The sequence below is a fragment of the Gopherus evgoodei genome, chromosome 2 (assembly GCF_007399415.2).
Source record: "Gopherus evgoodei ecotype Sinaloan lineage chromosome 2, rGopEvg1_v1.p, whole genome shotgun sequence".
In the NCBI taxonomy this organism is placed as follows: Eukaryota; Metazoa; Chordata; order Testudines; family Testudinidae; genus Gopherus; species Gopherus evgoodei.
Window position 1 is genome coordinate 27633918 of NC_044323.1, and position 17773 is coordinate 27651690.

At 41.1% G+C, this 17773-nt stretch overlaps 1 protein-coding gene across 11 annotated transcripts in view; it reads left to right on the forward strand.

Moving 5' to 3' along the window:
* Positions 1–17773, forward strand: part of PARD3 (par-3 family cell polarity regulator) — a 648004-nt gene that overhangs the window by 284847 nt on the left and 345384 nt on the right. For 8 of the 11 annotated variants that reach the window (XM_030550179.1, XM_030550184.1, XM_030550177.1 and 5 more), the window contains exon 5: positions 15059–15190. The exons of the other annotated variants lie outside the window; for them this stretch is intronic. In XM_030550179.1, the coding sequence (XP_030406039.1) occupies positions 15059–15190 (132 nt within the window). The remainder of the gene's footprint in view (positions 1–15058; positions 15191–17773) is intronic. 11 annotated transcript variants of the gene reach the window in all.

Consider the following 17773-nt stretch of genomic DNA (forward strand, 5'->3'; position numbering starts at 1 on the left):
TCTATGCCTTTCCCCCATTATTTCTACTTCTGATGCATCCCCAGCTCCTCAGCCCCAGCGGGACCACAGTCCCTGCTGCCCCGCACTGGCCCGTCAGAGGGACCTTGGTTAACAGTTAACTGGTTAAAGGATATTTTAAGAATGTAACTGGTTAACTTTTTTAATTGATATTTACATCACTAGTTCCTGATTGCCATTATATCAGCAAGAAGGATAGGGGAGATAGCGGCCCTGATGGTGCATTCCCCCTTCACTGTGTTCTTCTCTGACAGAGTCACTCTTCACACACATCTAAAGTTCACTCCTAAGGTGATATCTGCTTTTCATATAAACCAGCTTATTCAAATTCCTCCTTTTCCCTCACCTTTTCCATGAGTGTCCCTCTATCAGAAATCTGCAGAGCAGCTACCTGGGCATGTGCACACACCTTTGCAGCACACTATGCCATCTGGAGGATTTAGCTGCAGATGCCAAATTTGGTGCCACGGTGCTGTCACTCATAACCGACTCGACTCTGAAACCCCAGTCTCTAGTAGTGGGCACTGCTCGGGAATCATCTATAGTGGAGCACACATAGGAACACTACTTGAAGAAAAAGAAGTTATTCACCTTGTGCAGTAAGGATGGTTCTTCAAGATGTGTGTCCGTATGGTGCTCCATGACCCACCCCCCTCCACTTTACTTTGGCATTTTAGTAATTGACTTTGTGCATGTTGGCTAGCCTCATGGTAAGCGAGGAGCAGCGCGAGCGGGATGGACCAATACCAAAATTCTCCAATCAGCAGCGCAGGGACGCAGACATACCTGCAAACACCTATAGGGGGACACATCTTGAGGAACCATTGTTACTGCACAAGGTAACTACTTCTTTGAGTGATTGCTCATGTCCATTCAACTTAGGTGTGTGTGCTCGCCATGTGCACCAGTGCCGGAAGTTGTCCCTCAGCAGTATCCATAGGGGACCGGTTCCAGCGCCCCAGGAGTGGCGTGCACATGCCACGGTATAGAGGGCACTGCCAGTTCCCCCCACCCGCAGTTCCTTCTTGCCGTCAGAGACAATCTTGGAACTGTTGCTGCTTCAGTTAGTGCTGTAGCTGCTCATTCGTATGAATGAGGTTTCTTCTGTATTATATAGTGTATAGTTTTCTGTTAGTGTTTGTAAATCCCTAGCTGTAGTTAGAGAATTTATAGGTCACAAATGAGACTTTGTCTCAGGATGTGGCATGCCCCGATCTCCAGGCTATAAGCCCTGTGATTGTTGCAAGGGACAACCCTAAAACCCCGCTCCAGATTGGACTCCAAGTGGAGTGACTGGCACCAGTCTGGACGGAGCCACTGTTCCGCTCCAGCCTGGTCACCTGGAAGCAAACGCTCAGGATCCAACCCTGGTTCAGAGTGAGGTTCCCTGACCGCGGGACAAGCTCCGGTATTGGCAGTGCCAGCTACGTTGTTGGCATCAAAACTGGCCCCGTGACCTCAGGTTCCAGTTCCCATGGAGGTTCACCCAGCCCTCCCAGGCTGTCTGCTCAGTGTCCAGAGCCTGAGAGAGACCAGCTGCCTCTCTCTCACACCCTCCTCCAGTGCATTAAGCCTTGGGCGCGAGGACCCCCAAGTCCAAGAGGGAGCAGAGGAGCAAGCCTCTGAGCCACCAATGGTTGTGGAGGACCTTACGGCACTGGCATCTTCCTCATCATCGCCAGGTGAGGCTATAACGGGGTCCCCTCTCCCGGTTCCTCCTGATGACACTAAAGTGCACAAGGAACTGCTGAAGAGGGTCGCTGCCAACCTGGGTCTTCAGGTGGAGAAGCTAGAGGAGACTTCGGACTCTCTCTTCAGTGTCCACTTCTCTATGGCACTAGCCAGGGTGGCTCTGCCCCTTCATGATGGGGTTTCTAAGATTACTAATGCCCTGTGGCAAACTCCCTCCTCCCTGCCACCCATCTCCAAGAGGGCTGAGCGCAGGGTATTTTGTGCCATCTAAAGGCCACAAGTACCTGTATACCCACCCTGCTACCAACTCCCTAGTGGTAGAAATGGTTAATCACAGGGCGTGACAAGGTCAAGCCGGGGCTACCCCTAAGAACAAAGACTCTAAGAGACTAGACTTGTTTGGGCATAAAGTTTATTCATCCTCTAGCCTCCAGTTGAGGGTAGCCAACAATCAGGCCCTCCTGGGACGCTATGATTTTAATATGTGGCAAGCTGTGGCCAAGTTCGAGGGCTCCCTTCCTGGGGTTTCTAGGAAGGATTTCCAGGCTATTATGGAGAAGGCCATGACTGCAGCCAGGGTGACACTCCAGGCAGCATCGGATGTGGCAGACACTGTCACCCAAACCATGGCCTCGGCTGTTGCCATGTGCCACACCTCCTAGGTGCTCTGCTCTGACTTGTCCACGGAGGCTCAGCAGTCGATGCAAGATCTCCTTCAATGGACAAGCCCTGTTTGCGGAACAAATGGGCAATAAGTTCCATGGCCTAAAAGACTCCTGCACGACTCTTAAAATGCTACATCAACAGGCAAGGCATAGCAGGATCCTCAGCCCTTTGCCAAGAGGCACTCCGTCTCTGAGAATTATGCATTGACCATGGAATCCACCTAGAAGCATGTCACCTTCCAGGTGCCAGGAACACGCCAATGGATCACCTAAACAGGGACTTCTCCTCTCACCACGAGTGTGTGCTCCACACAGAGGTAGCCGGCATGATCTTCCAGAGGTGGGGAACTCCTCAAGTGGATTTGTTCACCACCAGGCAGAACAGGAGGTGCCACAAGTTTTGCTCCAGATGGAGTCTAAGCAAGGGCTCCCTCTCCTACGCCTTCCTCCTGCGGTGGGCAGGAAACCTGATATATGCATTCCCTCTGATTCCATTCATCAGCAAGGTACTAGTGAAAATCAAGTGGGACAAGGTGCAGGTTATCATGATTGCCCCAGCGTGGCCTCACCAGTACTGGTTCGGGACACTATCAGGCTTGTCAGTGATCCCTCCCTGGCCTCTGCTGAACCCACCAGCTCACAGGATCATGGCTGACTCTTGCATCCCAACATCATGTTCCTCCTCCTCACAGCGTGGATATTGTGTGGCTGAACCGGATGAACAGGCCTGTTCAGATGGGGTCCAGAAGATCCTCCTCGAGAGTAGAAAGCCCTCGACTAGGCAGACTTACCTGGCAAAGTGGACGAGGTTCTCCTGCTGGGCGACCAAACCCTTTGCATTCTTCAGTGCAGTCGATCTTGGATTTCGTGCTTCATTTGAGGAACTAGGGCCTGGCACACTCCTCTAACAGCGTGTATCTGGTGGCCATTTTGGCCTTTCATCTTCCAATGCAGGGGCAAATGGTGTTCTCTCAGAAATATGATGGTCAGGTTCCTTAAAAGCCTTGAGAGACTCTTTCCTCAGGTTTGGTCCCTGGCCCCTCAGTGGGATCTCAGCTTGGTTCTGTCCAGATTCATGGGCCCGCCCTTTGAGCCTTTGTCCTCGTGCTCCCTGTCTCACCTGTCGTGGAAGGTAGCTTTCCTGGTGGTGGTGGTGTTGGTGAGGCGAGTCTCCTAGCTGCAAGTCCTGACTTCAGAACCGCCAGACACGGTTCAGTTCCGGCCCCACCCGGCCTTCCTTCCCAAGGATGTGTCTGCTTTCCACATGAGCCAGGACATCTTCCTTCTGGTCCTCTGCCCCGTGAGACTAATGAAGAGAAGTGGCTTCATGTTTTGTACGTAAGAAGGGCTCTGGCTTTCTACCTATATTCCTACCTATTCCATAAGTTGACTCAGATTTTCATCTCTACAGTTGATAGGATGAAGAGCCTCCCAGTGTTCACACAGAGGATTTCCAGTTGAATCACCTCTTGCATTCGGACCTGCTTCAAGTTGGTGGGGGTCTCTCCACCACCAATCGTCAGAGCCCACTCGTCCAGAGAGCAGATGTCTTTGGTGGTTTACCTGGCACACTTCACGATCCAGGACATCTGTCAAGCCGCGACGTGATCCTCGGTGCACACGTTCACAGCCCACTATGCCATCACTCAGTAGGCCAGGGACAATGCTGGTTTTGGCAGAGCTGTGTTGCAGTCTGCAAATCTGTGACCTCCTACCCACCTCCGAGGGGTACCGCTTGGGAGTCACTTATGTTGAATGAACAAGAGCAATCACTCAAACACCAGTTACGGAGTAGATAACTGTCTTTTCCTGATGTGGCTGGCCAGCATAATAGAATCTGCCAAAAGGAGCAAACCAAAGAAATGAGCTCAGGGATGGTAACTTTCTGGGAAACAGTGAAAGATGTAGCCCTTGTTGACACTCTCCTTTTGTGTGTGTATATATCAAATGCTTAAAAGTTTTCTTTTCTGTTTTTTTAAATGGAACATTTCCATATGTGAGAAGAGTGCTTCTTGGTATGAAAAGCCTTAAGTGACATAGCAGTCAGTGGTAGGACCCCAAAGTTCAAACTCATGTGGGTTGACTCAGTCCTGTGCCTAATGTGCTCGACCACAGCACTCAATTTTTCCATCTGTAAAATTGTTTTTAACTCCTTTGTAGTAAAAATCTATGTTCTGGACTGAAGATATTTATAGCCATAAATAGGTAGGGCAGATATTAGCCCCACTTTACATCTAGGGTAACTGAAGTGCAGTGTGTGAGTGGATTGTCTAGGAGGCACTGTAGCTAGAAAGTTCAGACCTCAGACTGAGAGTTTGTGACCTGAATCCAAATCCTGATTCTGGGACCTCTGAGCCTCACATTCCCACACGTAAAATGGAGGTAACGTTTAGAAGCTGAATGATGTTTGTAATGTGCTATATAAGTACAAAGGCCAGTCAGTGGTAATAGAGTTCAGGTCCTTGTCACTCTCAGATGTATGTTTAAACCATTAGACTACACATGCAACCCCCTTCCTTCAAAATGTAAAGTATGACTTTTTGAGCAAAAATGACCATTGAAATGTTCAAATTGTCAAGAATATAGTTTGTATGAAATTTCTTTGGAAATATTTTAAATTTTGGAAAATTGCTCCAATTTGAAAGAAGTTTGGTGTACTTGAGAACCGGATGATTTCAACAAAGAGAACGGTCTTTGTGATACTTTCGCCCAGCTTTATTGAGGTGGAGTTTTGTTTTTTTTTTAAGACCTTGGGGTTTTGCCATTTGAGATGCAGAGAAAGAACACATCTACAAATGCTGAATTAATAAAGCTACTGAAATAAATTATTGTTGATTTGCTGGAAAATGAAATACATATACAGTAGCTGGATAAAAATTTAAAGATATATATTTTTTCTTTCTTTGCTTTGTGATGGGGCACTTTGCTGTCACCTTGTCAGGAGGTGGTGAAATAGCTTAGATCAAATGTACCCAAACAGAACTTAAAATCATAATATAAAATCGTGTGGTTTTCCTCTCACGTACTGTGTAAGATTCAGGAGTTTTCTGTCAAAGCTGCTGCTGCTGTTTTAGTGCAATAAAAATTAAAATCCCAATCTCCATGGGTGACCTCAGCATTCCTACCTTTCAAAACAAAACTAAATACATATTTCTCATCTGTTTTTTATTTTTTTTCCGTTCTTGCTGTGGTGAGGGCCTGCAAAATCCTTTATGAAATCACTGCAGCAAGTTGGGAATGAGAGTCGTGAAATGAAAAATCCCTGCCTAGTGCTCATATTGATAATGGATGGTGCTATACATTTACTCCTCTGCTATTCTGTTTGCTGAATGCTGTGCACACAGACAGACAATATTTTGCTGAGATGAAGCCAAAAGCCAACCAAAACCAGAAGTGTCAACCCCTGCCCTTCAATAAAATGTTTGCTTTTAAGGTTATTTCCCCCCCTTTTCCTCCCCTAATCTCATCCCTTCATATTTGTTAAAGAGAATCCATCCACTCATCCCTCCATCCCCAAGAAAATAGAAGAACATTAATAGTCAGATGCTGGGGGAAAAGGATGAAGATGAAATGGATAAGGTACTGGACTTATTGTCTGAAATCTACCTTCAGTTCCCATTCTTCCCCTGTGAGGTTGGGCAAATCATGTAATCCCTCTCTACTTCAGTTCCCAATCAGAAAAATGGGGATAATAATCATGAGCCTGTAATGAGTGTATTTTCTAAGAATGTGTTTGTGCCGCCTTCATGGTTTAGGAAAGGTTGATGCTCAAGGTATATGAAAAATGGTCTTTCTTTTTCCTTACGCATTTGTAGATAAGGTAAGATGAACATGTCTCCTCAAAATTACGTTTCTCTCTGTTTTGAGGGCCATGCTATAGACCTGTTCCCTCACAAAAATCGGAGTTCTGTTCTGTGTTTTGTAAAGCTGAACATCTACCTGAAAGAGCTGTCAGTCAGCTGAGCTGATGAAATTAATGAGAGGTTGGCTGAGTGCACAAAAACTACAGAGACCATGTTTCCTCAGGCTTGGCACATGTTTGACATGTTGGCCTCCCTGCTTCTGCACAAGTCTTTAAACAGCCTCCTTCTCAACATATCTGTTGAGCTAACAGAGAAAGTATGGAAAGTATGTGGCTTGGCTGAGGAGACAGAATAATGGTTATCCCTTTTTCTCTCATCGTCCCCTGAACAACTTCTTTTAATGCCTACCAACCATGTTTTTTTACATACCCCCCCCCCAATAGTGTCCCAGTTTTTCCACTTTGAAAATGTGGTCATCCTCAAATGAGATTGTGTGCCACCTGCTCTGCTCTTCAAACAATAGTACTAATTTTAATGGCTCTGTCCCACAATCTCCAAGTTAGACCTCTACAGCATATGAGTCTTGAATCGTGTTGGCACCCATGCAGTTCCCTCATTTGATTGCCTATAATTATTTATTTGTTATTCCAATTCTATTTATGTGTTGTTTCTCTTCCTACCCAAAAAGATGATTCATCAATACACCTAAATAAGTAAAGGCCAGCAGCCCAGCACTCATGAGCAACCATACAAAAATAAATTAACTTGCAAGAGGGGGAAATGGTAAGGAAACAGACAGTTTTATGCTTGAAAGAAAAGAGGGATTTAAAATAAAAATAAAATGCACTTTGTAATATATAGTCTGAGTCCAAAACCCACAGACCTTTGGATAAATATGGGTACAAAACCAAATTTCTGGTGAAAATTGCAGAGTTGTGCACAACTATTTTTTCCTTTATCTGTTTGGTGAAAACCTGTTTTTTGTATGCATAGCTACATACTTTTAGAAACTATTTACAGAGGGCTTGCAGGAAGGATGAGAAATGGCCGTTCCATGGTATCAGAGAGAGCTGTGCAGTGGGGGAAAGAGTTGAAAATATAAAAGCCTAAAAAGCCTACGATCTGATCCTGCAACTCTGCGTCTCACAAGTATTCCCATTGAAGTTCTACTGGAACTGTCTTCTCAGAGAGAAATGCGGGACTGAACCCCAAAATATCTTAAATTTGCTTATTTTGATATTATCCTACTAAGTTAAAGGCTTCAGATCTTTTCAGAGAAAGGGACTGCATGGATGTAGGAAATGAAAACACTTTTCAGGATTTTTTTTGACTAAAAGAATACGAAACTGCTTAGTGCTGGAATACATAGGTACTGCTTTTTAAATGTGTGCATCAGATGCAGATCCATTGTTTATGAAAGGTTTCTTAAATATTTGATTCATCTCTCTGGGTGAGAACAGTTTTTGATTATGAAACATAGAGGCAGGAATAAGTCCCAACTTCTGAATTGTAGTTGCAGTAGATCAATCACCATATGCTGTCTTGTTTGTTTTACACTATCTTTACTGAGATTTTACTGTGAAATTAATGAGTAAAGAGAGAATTGGGGAAGAGAATTTCTTCACAGCCCTGAGAGTCTGAGAAATACAATCTGTAGCATGCTTGATAATTTTTGGTTTTGCATGTGCACATGCAAAGATCATGACATTTTTGGTATTCCTGTGTAAACAAGAGAGATCAGCACAAGTTTGATTGACAGCCTAACAGATTTCAGTTTACTCTGAATTCAGTCCATATCCTTCAACACTGAATATCTACATATAACACCAGCTACACAGCAAAAGCATCCATTCATTGTATCTGTCCTTAATAATCGTTCTGTGTGTGTATGTGTATGTGTGTGTGTACGAGAGAGAGGCCTTGCTTGTCACTCAGAGGTATCATGGAATATACAAAATCGGAATTGCACAACTTTGGAAATTCATGAGCATAAGAAGATTGAAGTTAAATATAGGAATGACTTTTAAATGTGGCCGTCTTCTCATTGCATTAGTATCCAGTGATCTATTTTTTATGCATAATAGATTAGTCCCATTCATGGAAATGTAGAGGCAGTTATTTTCTAAAGACTTCAGTAATCAAAATGAGTAGTGAGTGGGTCATCCTTCTTTTCTCTTTCATGGGGAATGCAAAAGTCCTGTCCCAAGATAGCCTTCATCAATAACTGGAAATTACCCATGTTCGAGGTTAGCAGCTTCACGTGCTCTGGGAGAAGACACTAGGCTATGAAAATTCTTTAGCACTGTTTCCTTCTAAAACAAAGATCAACAGTGTCTTGATATTGTGTAACTAGAACTGCTGCCTTGCTAAACATGTCTTATGGCCATCATCTCTCTGGTCTGTTTTACCTTCCAAGGTCATGTTCTAAAATAATCTTAAACTAGACAGACTGTTAAATTGCATTGTACAATAATACAATAAATGGAGCCTACCCAGAGGGGAAAGGAGACTGCCAAGCAAGGGTGTCCATCTCATTTAATATACACAGATGCTTGTAACAAGTCACTTGCTCGTTGACTGACACAATTAGTTTCCATATTTTCACTGAACTAAAATCTTGAAATTCGGCACACTAGCTCACAGAAAACTGCTGATGAAGGAAAACATCCCAAATTTGACTCCTCTGTCAGAGATCACCCAAAAGATCATCTATTGCTTAATGGTCTCACTACACCACTAGATGCCTATTAGGGAGCATCCATTTGTTTAAACAATTTTTTTTTTTTGCTGTAGAGTTGCCTTGTTTTGTACAGTGGCTTTGTTCTGGAGAAGTGAAGGTCATTTGAGATCAACAGTTGTTTTCATACCTGCTAAAGGATGGTTGATGTCAAGTAAAAATGGAATGACTGTGTTGTACCAAACCTCAAACATTGTGAAAACTAATAAACAGGTTATACTAATATCATAAGAAATATTACTCCTTGTCTTGGGGAAAGATGAGGTTGCATTCCGTATACAGAAATTGTATTGTTAACACGATTTAGAATCATACAAGATCAAATATGCCTCAGTGCAACACATCCTCCTGGGGGAATTCTGGGCCAAAAAATGAAAAATTCTGCACACAATATTTTAAAATTCTGCATATTTTATTTGTCAGAGTAACACAATGTAATCATTCCAGTTTCAATTATTTTGGTATTTAATTTCAAAATACATGTCACTAGCCCTTCTGAGTCTCAGCTGTAACACGCCCCCAGCCCTGTGTGCCTGCGCTGTCCGTGCCATGCCTCCTCACCTGGCCACACTGTGAGGAACATAGCCTCTTCTGCCTCACTGGCTGCTATGTCTTCTGGCACCACAGCAGCTTCTGGTGGGTGAAAGGTGTAACTGCAACCTCTCTCCAGCAGAATCTATATTCTGTGGACGAGGAGGAAAAAAATCAGGGAAGGGGGCATAAACTCTGTGCATGTGCAGAATTCCGCCAGGAGTAAACTGTCCAGGTGCTCATATGCTCTCTCTCAGATGGCCTAGTGTAATGTGGAATTAGTATTTTTATAATCATGTATCCATTAAACATATTTGTGGAAACCTTTCTGTTTAAAATCCGGTAAATAAGACTGGTGGTCTCAGATGACCTGCACTTGATCAAATAGGAGCCCTCATGCCCGACATGACCACTTCACTTCATAAAATAAATAAATACATGTTTTTTAAACCATTCTTACATCTAATGTGCTTTGAGGACACTTGAATTATTCATATCTGAAAATTGATGACTTCTGATGGAAAGATCAAATCTGGGATGTTTCTGTATTCCAGTGGTTCATAATGAATGGGTGTAACAAATTACAAGATTCCAGATAATGGTAAAATGACATTTGTTAGTGGCCTGTCACAAACATATATTGATTATAGATTGATATTCTATTAACCCATTCATTTTATATTTATGTATCTGTCTATATATATAATTGTTGTTATTTAAGTTATTATATAAGAGTGAATACAATGTTAAGAAATGTTCACATGGAACTAGAAGTTGATACATTTCATGTATATTGTCTGTGGATAAATTCCACAGTATGGGGCTGATTTTGCTGCTCTTATGTTGAGTTAGGGACGTAAAATGTTACCCAATTAACCTGTAAGCATTAGTTTCACTGGTTAACCTACCTTAACTGTTAATCCCCAGGCTGGCCGGCTGATCCCAGTGGCCCTGCAACGCCCAGCTGGAGCAGCGACGCCTGGCCGGAGCATTCCTGCCCTGCCGGCTGACCAGCCCTTTAATCAGTTAACCATTTAAACAATTAAAAAATATGTAGTTAAGTGGTTAACTTTTTCAATGGTATTTCCATCCCTATGTTGAGTAGTGCCATACTCTGCAAGGAATCCCATTGAAATCAATGAGCCTGTTTGGGAGGTAGGTGGTGCTCACTGCAAATGTGAGTGTCAGACTCGATTTTTATCTCTGATAAAATTAAATATACAGTAGTTAATATTTTTAAATGCATACTACTCGTGCTCGGGGGAAGATGATACGATTAGAGCAGAAGACTGAGAATCGAGATCTGGGCTCCAATCTGCAGCTATGTTACACTCTATGATCTTGGGCAAATAAATTAATACCTCTGTGCCTAGCTTTCCCATTGTCGCAGGCATTGTGAGGCTTAGTTCTTAAATGTGTATGATACACTTTAAGATTCACTTATGGCAAAGGGAGTATAAAATTGCAGAATATAATTTTTCAACTAGATGTATGTGTGTGGTTTTTCATTCATTATGCTCAGATTATACTGTATCATCAGTTGAATGGCATGCCAGCTTCCTGTTACCTCATCTTCGCCTATGCCACAGATCACATTTTGCTGCTGTTTACTTGGAATTCACATTATGGTGTTTTTTGCCAGGAATCTAGTTGGCAAAAGTATACATTTTCCGAGTTTGAATTCAGTATTTCTTTCTCTCAACCTGCTCCACCCTTATAGCCCTGATCTAAAATGGCAGACATAATTTTCTTTTTATAAACTATCAGTTTTACAAATGGATTCCTGTAGTGCTACACATGAGCAATATGCAGTACATTTTTCAAAGTTCTGCTTTTAGTATGTGTGTACGCTTTATTGCAGTATTGCTTTGCTCCAAATGAGAAGCATTGCTCTTCTTTAAATTCAAAGTTCCTGCATGTGCAACAAGCCATATGATGTTGCTGTAACTATTTTCTGAGCAACCAGGATAAAGAAATAAAAATCACTGTTCCAGAAATGTACAAACAATGAAGTACCAAGAGTATATAACAGAAGTTTAAGCAAAATAAGTTATTGATTGAAACAAAGTCCTTTGGGGGAGGGCCAGTAGATGAGAGTGGATGGCTTGTTGCAGAAATGGTTATGGTGGCAACATCAGTAAGAGTATGCAATTTGGGAACAAGACTTTCATCTGAGATTATTTTGATCCATTTCATTGTTGTTATATTTCTATTCCACAGTAACAGTAAAAATTGAAAGCATGCTCCTGTCATATCAATTTTACATCAGACATATGGGAAGCAAGAAACACTTGGCAATTCATATGTTGCGAGTGGCCCAGTAGCAACTGAAGTAACAGGCATGGAAATTTCATATTGCAGGGTTCAGGATATCTGTTGTTGGGATAAGGTGACTTAGTAAGTTTAACAGCGTTACAACTGTAGGTTTAAACTACAAGCCGTTGATGCACTGACGGCTAGTAATTAAAGCATTGCTGTGCAGAGGTCATGCTAATGCATCATCTTATCAACAATTTCTAGAGGGTCTGTCTAGTGACAAGCTCATTGTCAGTTGTAAATTGTCTGAAATTGAAAATACAGCAAAATCACTGTACCGTTTTTTTTCCACCTCAGAAAAAATTCAGTGGGGAATCCATAGTAAAGTAAACCCCTTAAGTTGCTAGCGTATGCATTTTAATTTGAAATGCAGTAAAATGCTACTGTTAATTGTTGCTGTAATGTTGACCTAACAACTCTAGCATTATACTGATCAGTTCACTTTACAAATACTATAGAACTGTACATGTCGGCAGTCCCCTAAAGCTGTTTGGGGAAATTCTTCTTAAAAATTAGAACATTTAATTATAACCAATGATCCATGTCAGTAGTAGTCTCATGAGAACTCTTAGCTGCAGCTCCAGAAGAAATGAGAGTTTTCTGTGTGACCCTTGTGGCTACCTTGTTAAAAATCTTGTTTTTATATGATGTTGCAGTTAAAGTGTTATGCACCATGTTTGCATGTCCAAGGAGGTTGGCGTGCTAATGCTTTTTTGTTTTGTTTCTAAATGAATGGATGATTATTTTTAAAAAGGTTCCCTGATTATGTGTTTGCATATTTTATCTTAGTTTAGAACAGTTATTTTAATTTATTTTTTCAGTGCTTCCAAAGTGCACACTGCATCTATCATAATTCTGCTCCCCTTCCTAAAATTTCCTGCTATTTGTTTAGCTCTGATAGTGCGAGTAGTGGTGGAAATATTGCTGTAGATAGGACTCCAGTTGGCCTCCAGTAGCGTAAGTGCTCTTAGATAACCTTGCTTAGAGCAGGACTACATCAGACTTTGGTTAAAATGCCAATGCCTTGTCTAGTTCTCACTGTTGGTACGGCCAACGAAGAAAGCCAGTGTAGCAATGGATGGTGGGAAATTTTAGAAAAATGTCTATGGTTTGCTATGCTAGGTTGTTTTCCTAAAATGCCCCATTGTTGGTATTACATGCTCAGCTCTATTGGTGATCGCAGCCATGTGGACAAGGTACACTACTGTGCCATTTTTTACTTGCTCTAAGTAGATTAACAACATTGTAAAAGTACCAGCAGCTACAAGACTCTAGTGGTCTTTAGCATTCCTATTTTTGCTTCCACCAGTACAGCTAAATGCTGTTATCAGCTGTGGCTCTGTGTTGGAAAAATAGCCTTGCATAGAGGAACTTAGCTTCTTGTGGGAGAAGCAGCTTACTTTGAAATGGTCGGGAGTATTAGTATTTGATGCTTACTTTTAGCAGAAAAAAATGAACGCACGCACGCACATACCCTATATGCATACATATGTACATATGTCTATGTCTCTCATGTCTTGGCGCATACTCCATGCAAACCCACTGATGTTAGTTTACATCTGGCACTGTCTCATAACATTCCTGACTTAGTGGATTGAGACATTACTGTGAAAATTTAATTGTAAGCAAAAGCGATTGTTTTGAATAACATCTAGTTAAATTCAGAGTCTAGGCTTCGGTGCTCAGCTGAAGTTGGAATACAGGCCTTGATAGTGGTGTTGGTTTTTTTTTTCTTTTGCTCTCACAAAGAGATTTTACTTTTTGTACATGATTAATGGAGACTAAATGGGGAAGGAGTTTTGTGTAGAATGGATAAAACTCTTGTTTAAAAGGCTGTGTTGAAAAGGGTGTAAATATAGATCAATAATAATAGAATTATATATGAAGAATAAAAACACAAAAAGCATCTCTTACATAAGAGGCAGGGATGTCTGTTCATTCAGACTAGCTGAAGGTCTGTTATATGACAAGGACTGATCAATGACTCATGGACCAATTGTGGTTTTTCTTCATGTCAAATCATATTTCTTTTATTTCCTCATCCAGATTGTGATTTTGTTGTACTTTTCTACCACCTAAAATGATTAAAATTGGTTTTCTTGGCTCCCAGTAATTGCACTGACCATTTCACTGAAAGAAGGAAATAAAATGAGAAAATCCACAGAAAGAATTCCATTCATTACAGACTGCCTGCTGCCTTCTGTAGCGCTGCTAAAGAAACTTGTCTTCAGCAGAGTTCTACAAGTAAACTAACAGACTTTCTGTTTTAAAAAAGAGAGAGAGAATCTTCACCATCTGTTTTTGCCAGCATAGTCCTCAATATGCCACTTTGAAAAAAAACAGTCATTTTTGGCCACTGATGTCTGATCTATGCCTGGGCAAATTAATATAGTAGAAAATTTTATTTGAATGGTCATTCAGACAGCAATTTTGTTACAAGGATATTTGAGTCTGGTTTAATTTCTTGATGCTGAAGTTAATTTTCTGTTTGAGTCCATTTTTAGTAAATAACTTATCAGTCATGAGGCATTAACACTGCAATGCAATATATTTAAGAAAAAAGTTGTTTTATACCAGAAATCTTGCCTGGAAATGTCATTATATATCCCATTTATGTATTGAAGGTTTCATTTTTTAACATTTCATATTATGCCCTACAATATGTCCTTTTCAATTTTCTTTCCTTGTAAGTGTGTGAGTTGGCACAGGAGGTATGTTATAATGCTTAGCTTGCCTAGAGTAGCACCCTATTGCTTGTGCTTGGCCCAGGTAGTAATGGGTTGTCTCCTCTTGTAGTTTATTTGCTTTGAGAGGGAAAAGTTGGTCTGAGACCCTGAAAACATTGCTGAAATATGTACCCATCCAGTAGAAGTTTAAGTTGAAGAGATTGTGAAAACACAAGCTGGTGCAGGCGATGGGGAACCTTATAACGTTTAGTTTGGAATTTACTGGCTTAAATAAGAAGGGAGTCTTTGCAGTTAAATACACCTCTACCTCAATATAACGCTGTCCTTGGGAGCCAAAAAATCTTACTGCGTTATAGGTTCATTATATCGAACTTGCTTTGATCCACGGGAGTGTGCAGCCCCTTCCCCCCAGAGCACTGTGTTATATCAGGTCGCATTAGACTCAAGGCAATTGAATCGTATATACATCTTTCCAGTGTAATTGTTCAAATTCACTTTATACTTTTTCAGTGTTTCTTTCATATTATCTTAAAAACCAGCTGCATTGTCAGTGTGCAAGGACTGGTTGTGTTTTTTTATAAGACACTTTCTTTGTTTCTTTTGAAATAGAAAGATGAAAACTACAGAAGCTTACCACGGGATACTAGTAACTGGTCTAACCAGTTTCAGAGAGACAATGCTCGCTCATCGTTAAGTGCCAGTCATCCCATGGTGGACAAGTGGCTGGAGAGGCAAGAACAGGTAATATATATTAATATATATATATTACTGTAACAATTTAACCTTTATGCTAGTCCACAAATATTACAAAGAAATAAATTCCTAAATGATAATGGTTCTGGAAGCATGGGTATTAGTATCAGATATGTAGAGAGTAAATATGTATTGGGATTCCTCTGCTTCCAAAAACTTCATTAGGAATGAAAATAGCAAGCAGGAAATATCACCCATTTTTTGAGCCATACACCCATTTATACAGTACGTGGCGAGTTTTCTGATGAGCACTGCTATTCTTTGCTACTTTTCTTCACAGGTGGTATCATGAGGCTTGTTTTATTTAGAGATTGTTATTTTGAAGTGAATTTTATTGATGAAAAGCCAGTAATGTTACCCACAAAGTTATGTAACTAAATAAGGATCTATTTTTGCATATAATTTTTGAAATGCTATTTATTCTTCTGAACCAGTGACATGTCCTTCGATTCTAACTTTAAAGTCATAACTGTTGTTTGCCTTTACTGACTACTTTGAAATTACCAGTTTTAAATTTTTCTTTTTACACAATAAATAAGTTTTTCCTCCTTTGAGAATTTCACAGTTATGAATATTGAAAGACTTAAAATGAAGATCAAGATTTCTAGATATCACCTTTGCTTGATCAGTTTTATGTTCAGTAAATATCCATATTGCAAACTTGTTATTTGGAACCATTTGGTGATTGAATTATGGGTTGTAGATTGTAGAATTGGTGCCATAGATTGTAAGCGATCTCCTGTTGCAGTGTTGTTTGTGTTTGATTTTTGAGGCACGCCTCCCTGAGTCATTAGAATCTGTTTGAAATACTTAAATAAGATGTTGTCTCAGCAAAAGGAGTTGGATTAGAAATCTTAAAAGCAACCTTCCTAGAAAATCAGTGACTTGCATATTTAAATATTTAAACATCTATTTTCCAAAAAATGTTGTATTTTGTGAAGTTTTGCTCACAGTCCAGTAACCAGACCCACTTTACCCAACTTCATGGTAAATAATACTATGAAAGCCTGTTTGAACAACCGTAGTCAACTGATTTAATTTCTGTACCTGCAAAAAAACTTTTAAAATGAGATGATCCATTCATTAAATTTTGGATGTTAAGTCGCATGTAAGTGGAAGAGCGGGATCCTTTGGTGATTTCATATCAGCAGGATAAGTAATTAGACTGAAAACTGCTTAACAGGGCATGAACAGCGGAAGGAAACTCATAATGAGAATGGAATGAAGCACAGCACTGGGGAAGGAGGGGAAGGGCCTTACGCATGAAAAAGTGGATGCAGGTGGAAATCCTGTTTACTTCTTTTCTCAAACCTTAACATCCTTTTGAATGTCCCTCTGAGCCCTTTATGTTTCGTTGGATAAACTTAATGCTTTTACATTTAATAAATTAAATTTGGAATGCTTGGTGATAAGCAAACTGGAACTTACTGAATAAAAGCTCGTGTTACACAGTGAATAATAACTAAGCAACAAGTCCTCTGTTTGTGTAGTACTATTCAAGAAGTTTCAAGTAGATAATGGGGTTGTCCAAGGGACTCTTCTGTCCTGTCCCACTTTGTGTGGCTTTGAACATCATATGGAATCACAGAAGAGCCTTTTGGGATTTAAAAATGCTCTGAATTCTTTAGTTCACAACATAAAGTGTCTGCACTTAGAGTAAATAGTTTCCCACAGCACTCTGAATTGGCTCTTCCTTGCCGGGCCTCTGCTTTTCACTTACCTTTCTTTTGGGAGGCACTCAAGGCATTAGAAGCTCTGAAAATGGACATAAGCAACAAGGAAAAACAGGCAAATAGGAAGAATTTAAGTGTCTAGCCTCTGGTGTGGCCTACCAACCTGCACAGCCCAGTCATTTGGTGTCTTTAATCCCTATACTCCACAGAGGTGTTGTGGTGGAGCTGGAATCCTCTCTTATGCTAGTACAGCTACCAGAAATGGCCATAGGGAGCATACTGTGGATCTGGTGACAAACCAAGTGCAATGACAATGCTAGGAAGCCGACAGAATATAGCTGTGCTCTAATATAGCTGTTTGGCTTTGTAGAACTGAAGGGATTACCAGGTTTGCCCTTGTGCTGGTCCCAGAGACGTTGCTCTTTGGAAGAATTTCCTTTGGAACAGTGTTACTTCAAGCAATGCTTATTCTGTATACTTGTGAATCCTCTGCCTCGCCTTTTCCTCTTGAGCATATGGAAGAAAGGAAATTTCCCAGAGGGTTCTGGTAACCTTCAGAGATAGCTAAATATTGTGAGATTTTGCTTTGAGGAGCACAATAAATTCGTTAAGCAACTCACTAGAATTACTAATGTTAAAGACCCCCTGTCAAGGCTGATTCCCCACTCCGGCACTTTGAGACTAGGGGCCTGCAAGAATTTTAAACATTAATACTGGCCACTCCAGGCTTGTATTAAACTCCCAAGGTTCCAGTTTTCTCTAACTTTTGGCTTGGTAAATGCTGCCACCACTCAAATGCAAACCCCTTTCCAGATCCCAGGAAGGTGCACTTGGGAATTCCTTCCTGTGGGGTACTCTCAAGCCCTTTCATCCCCTTCCTCCCTCTGGGGAAGGGCTA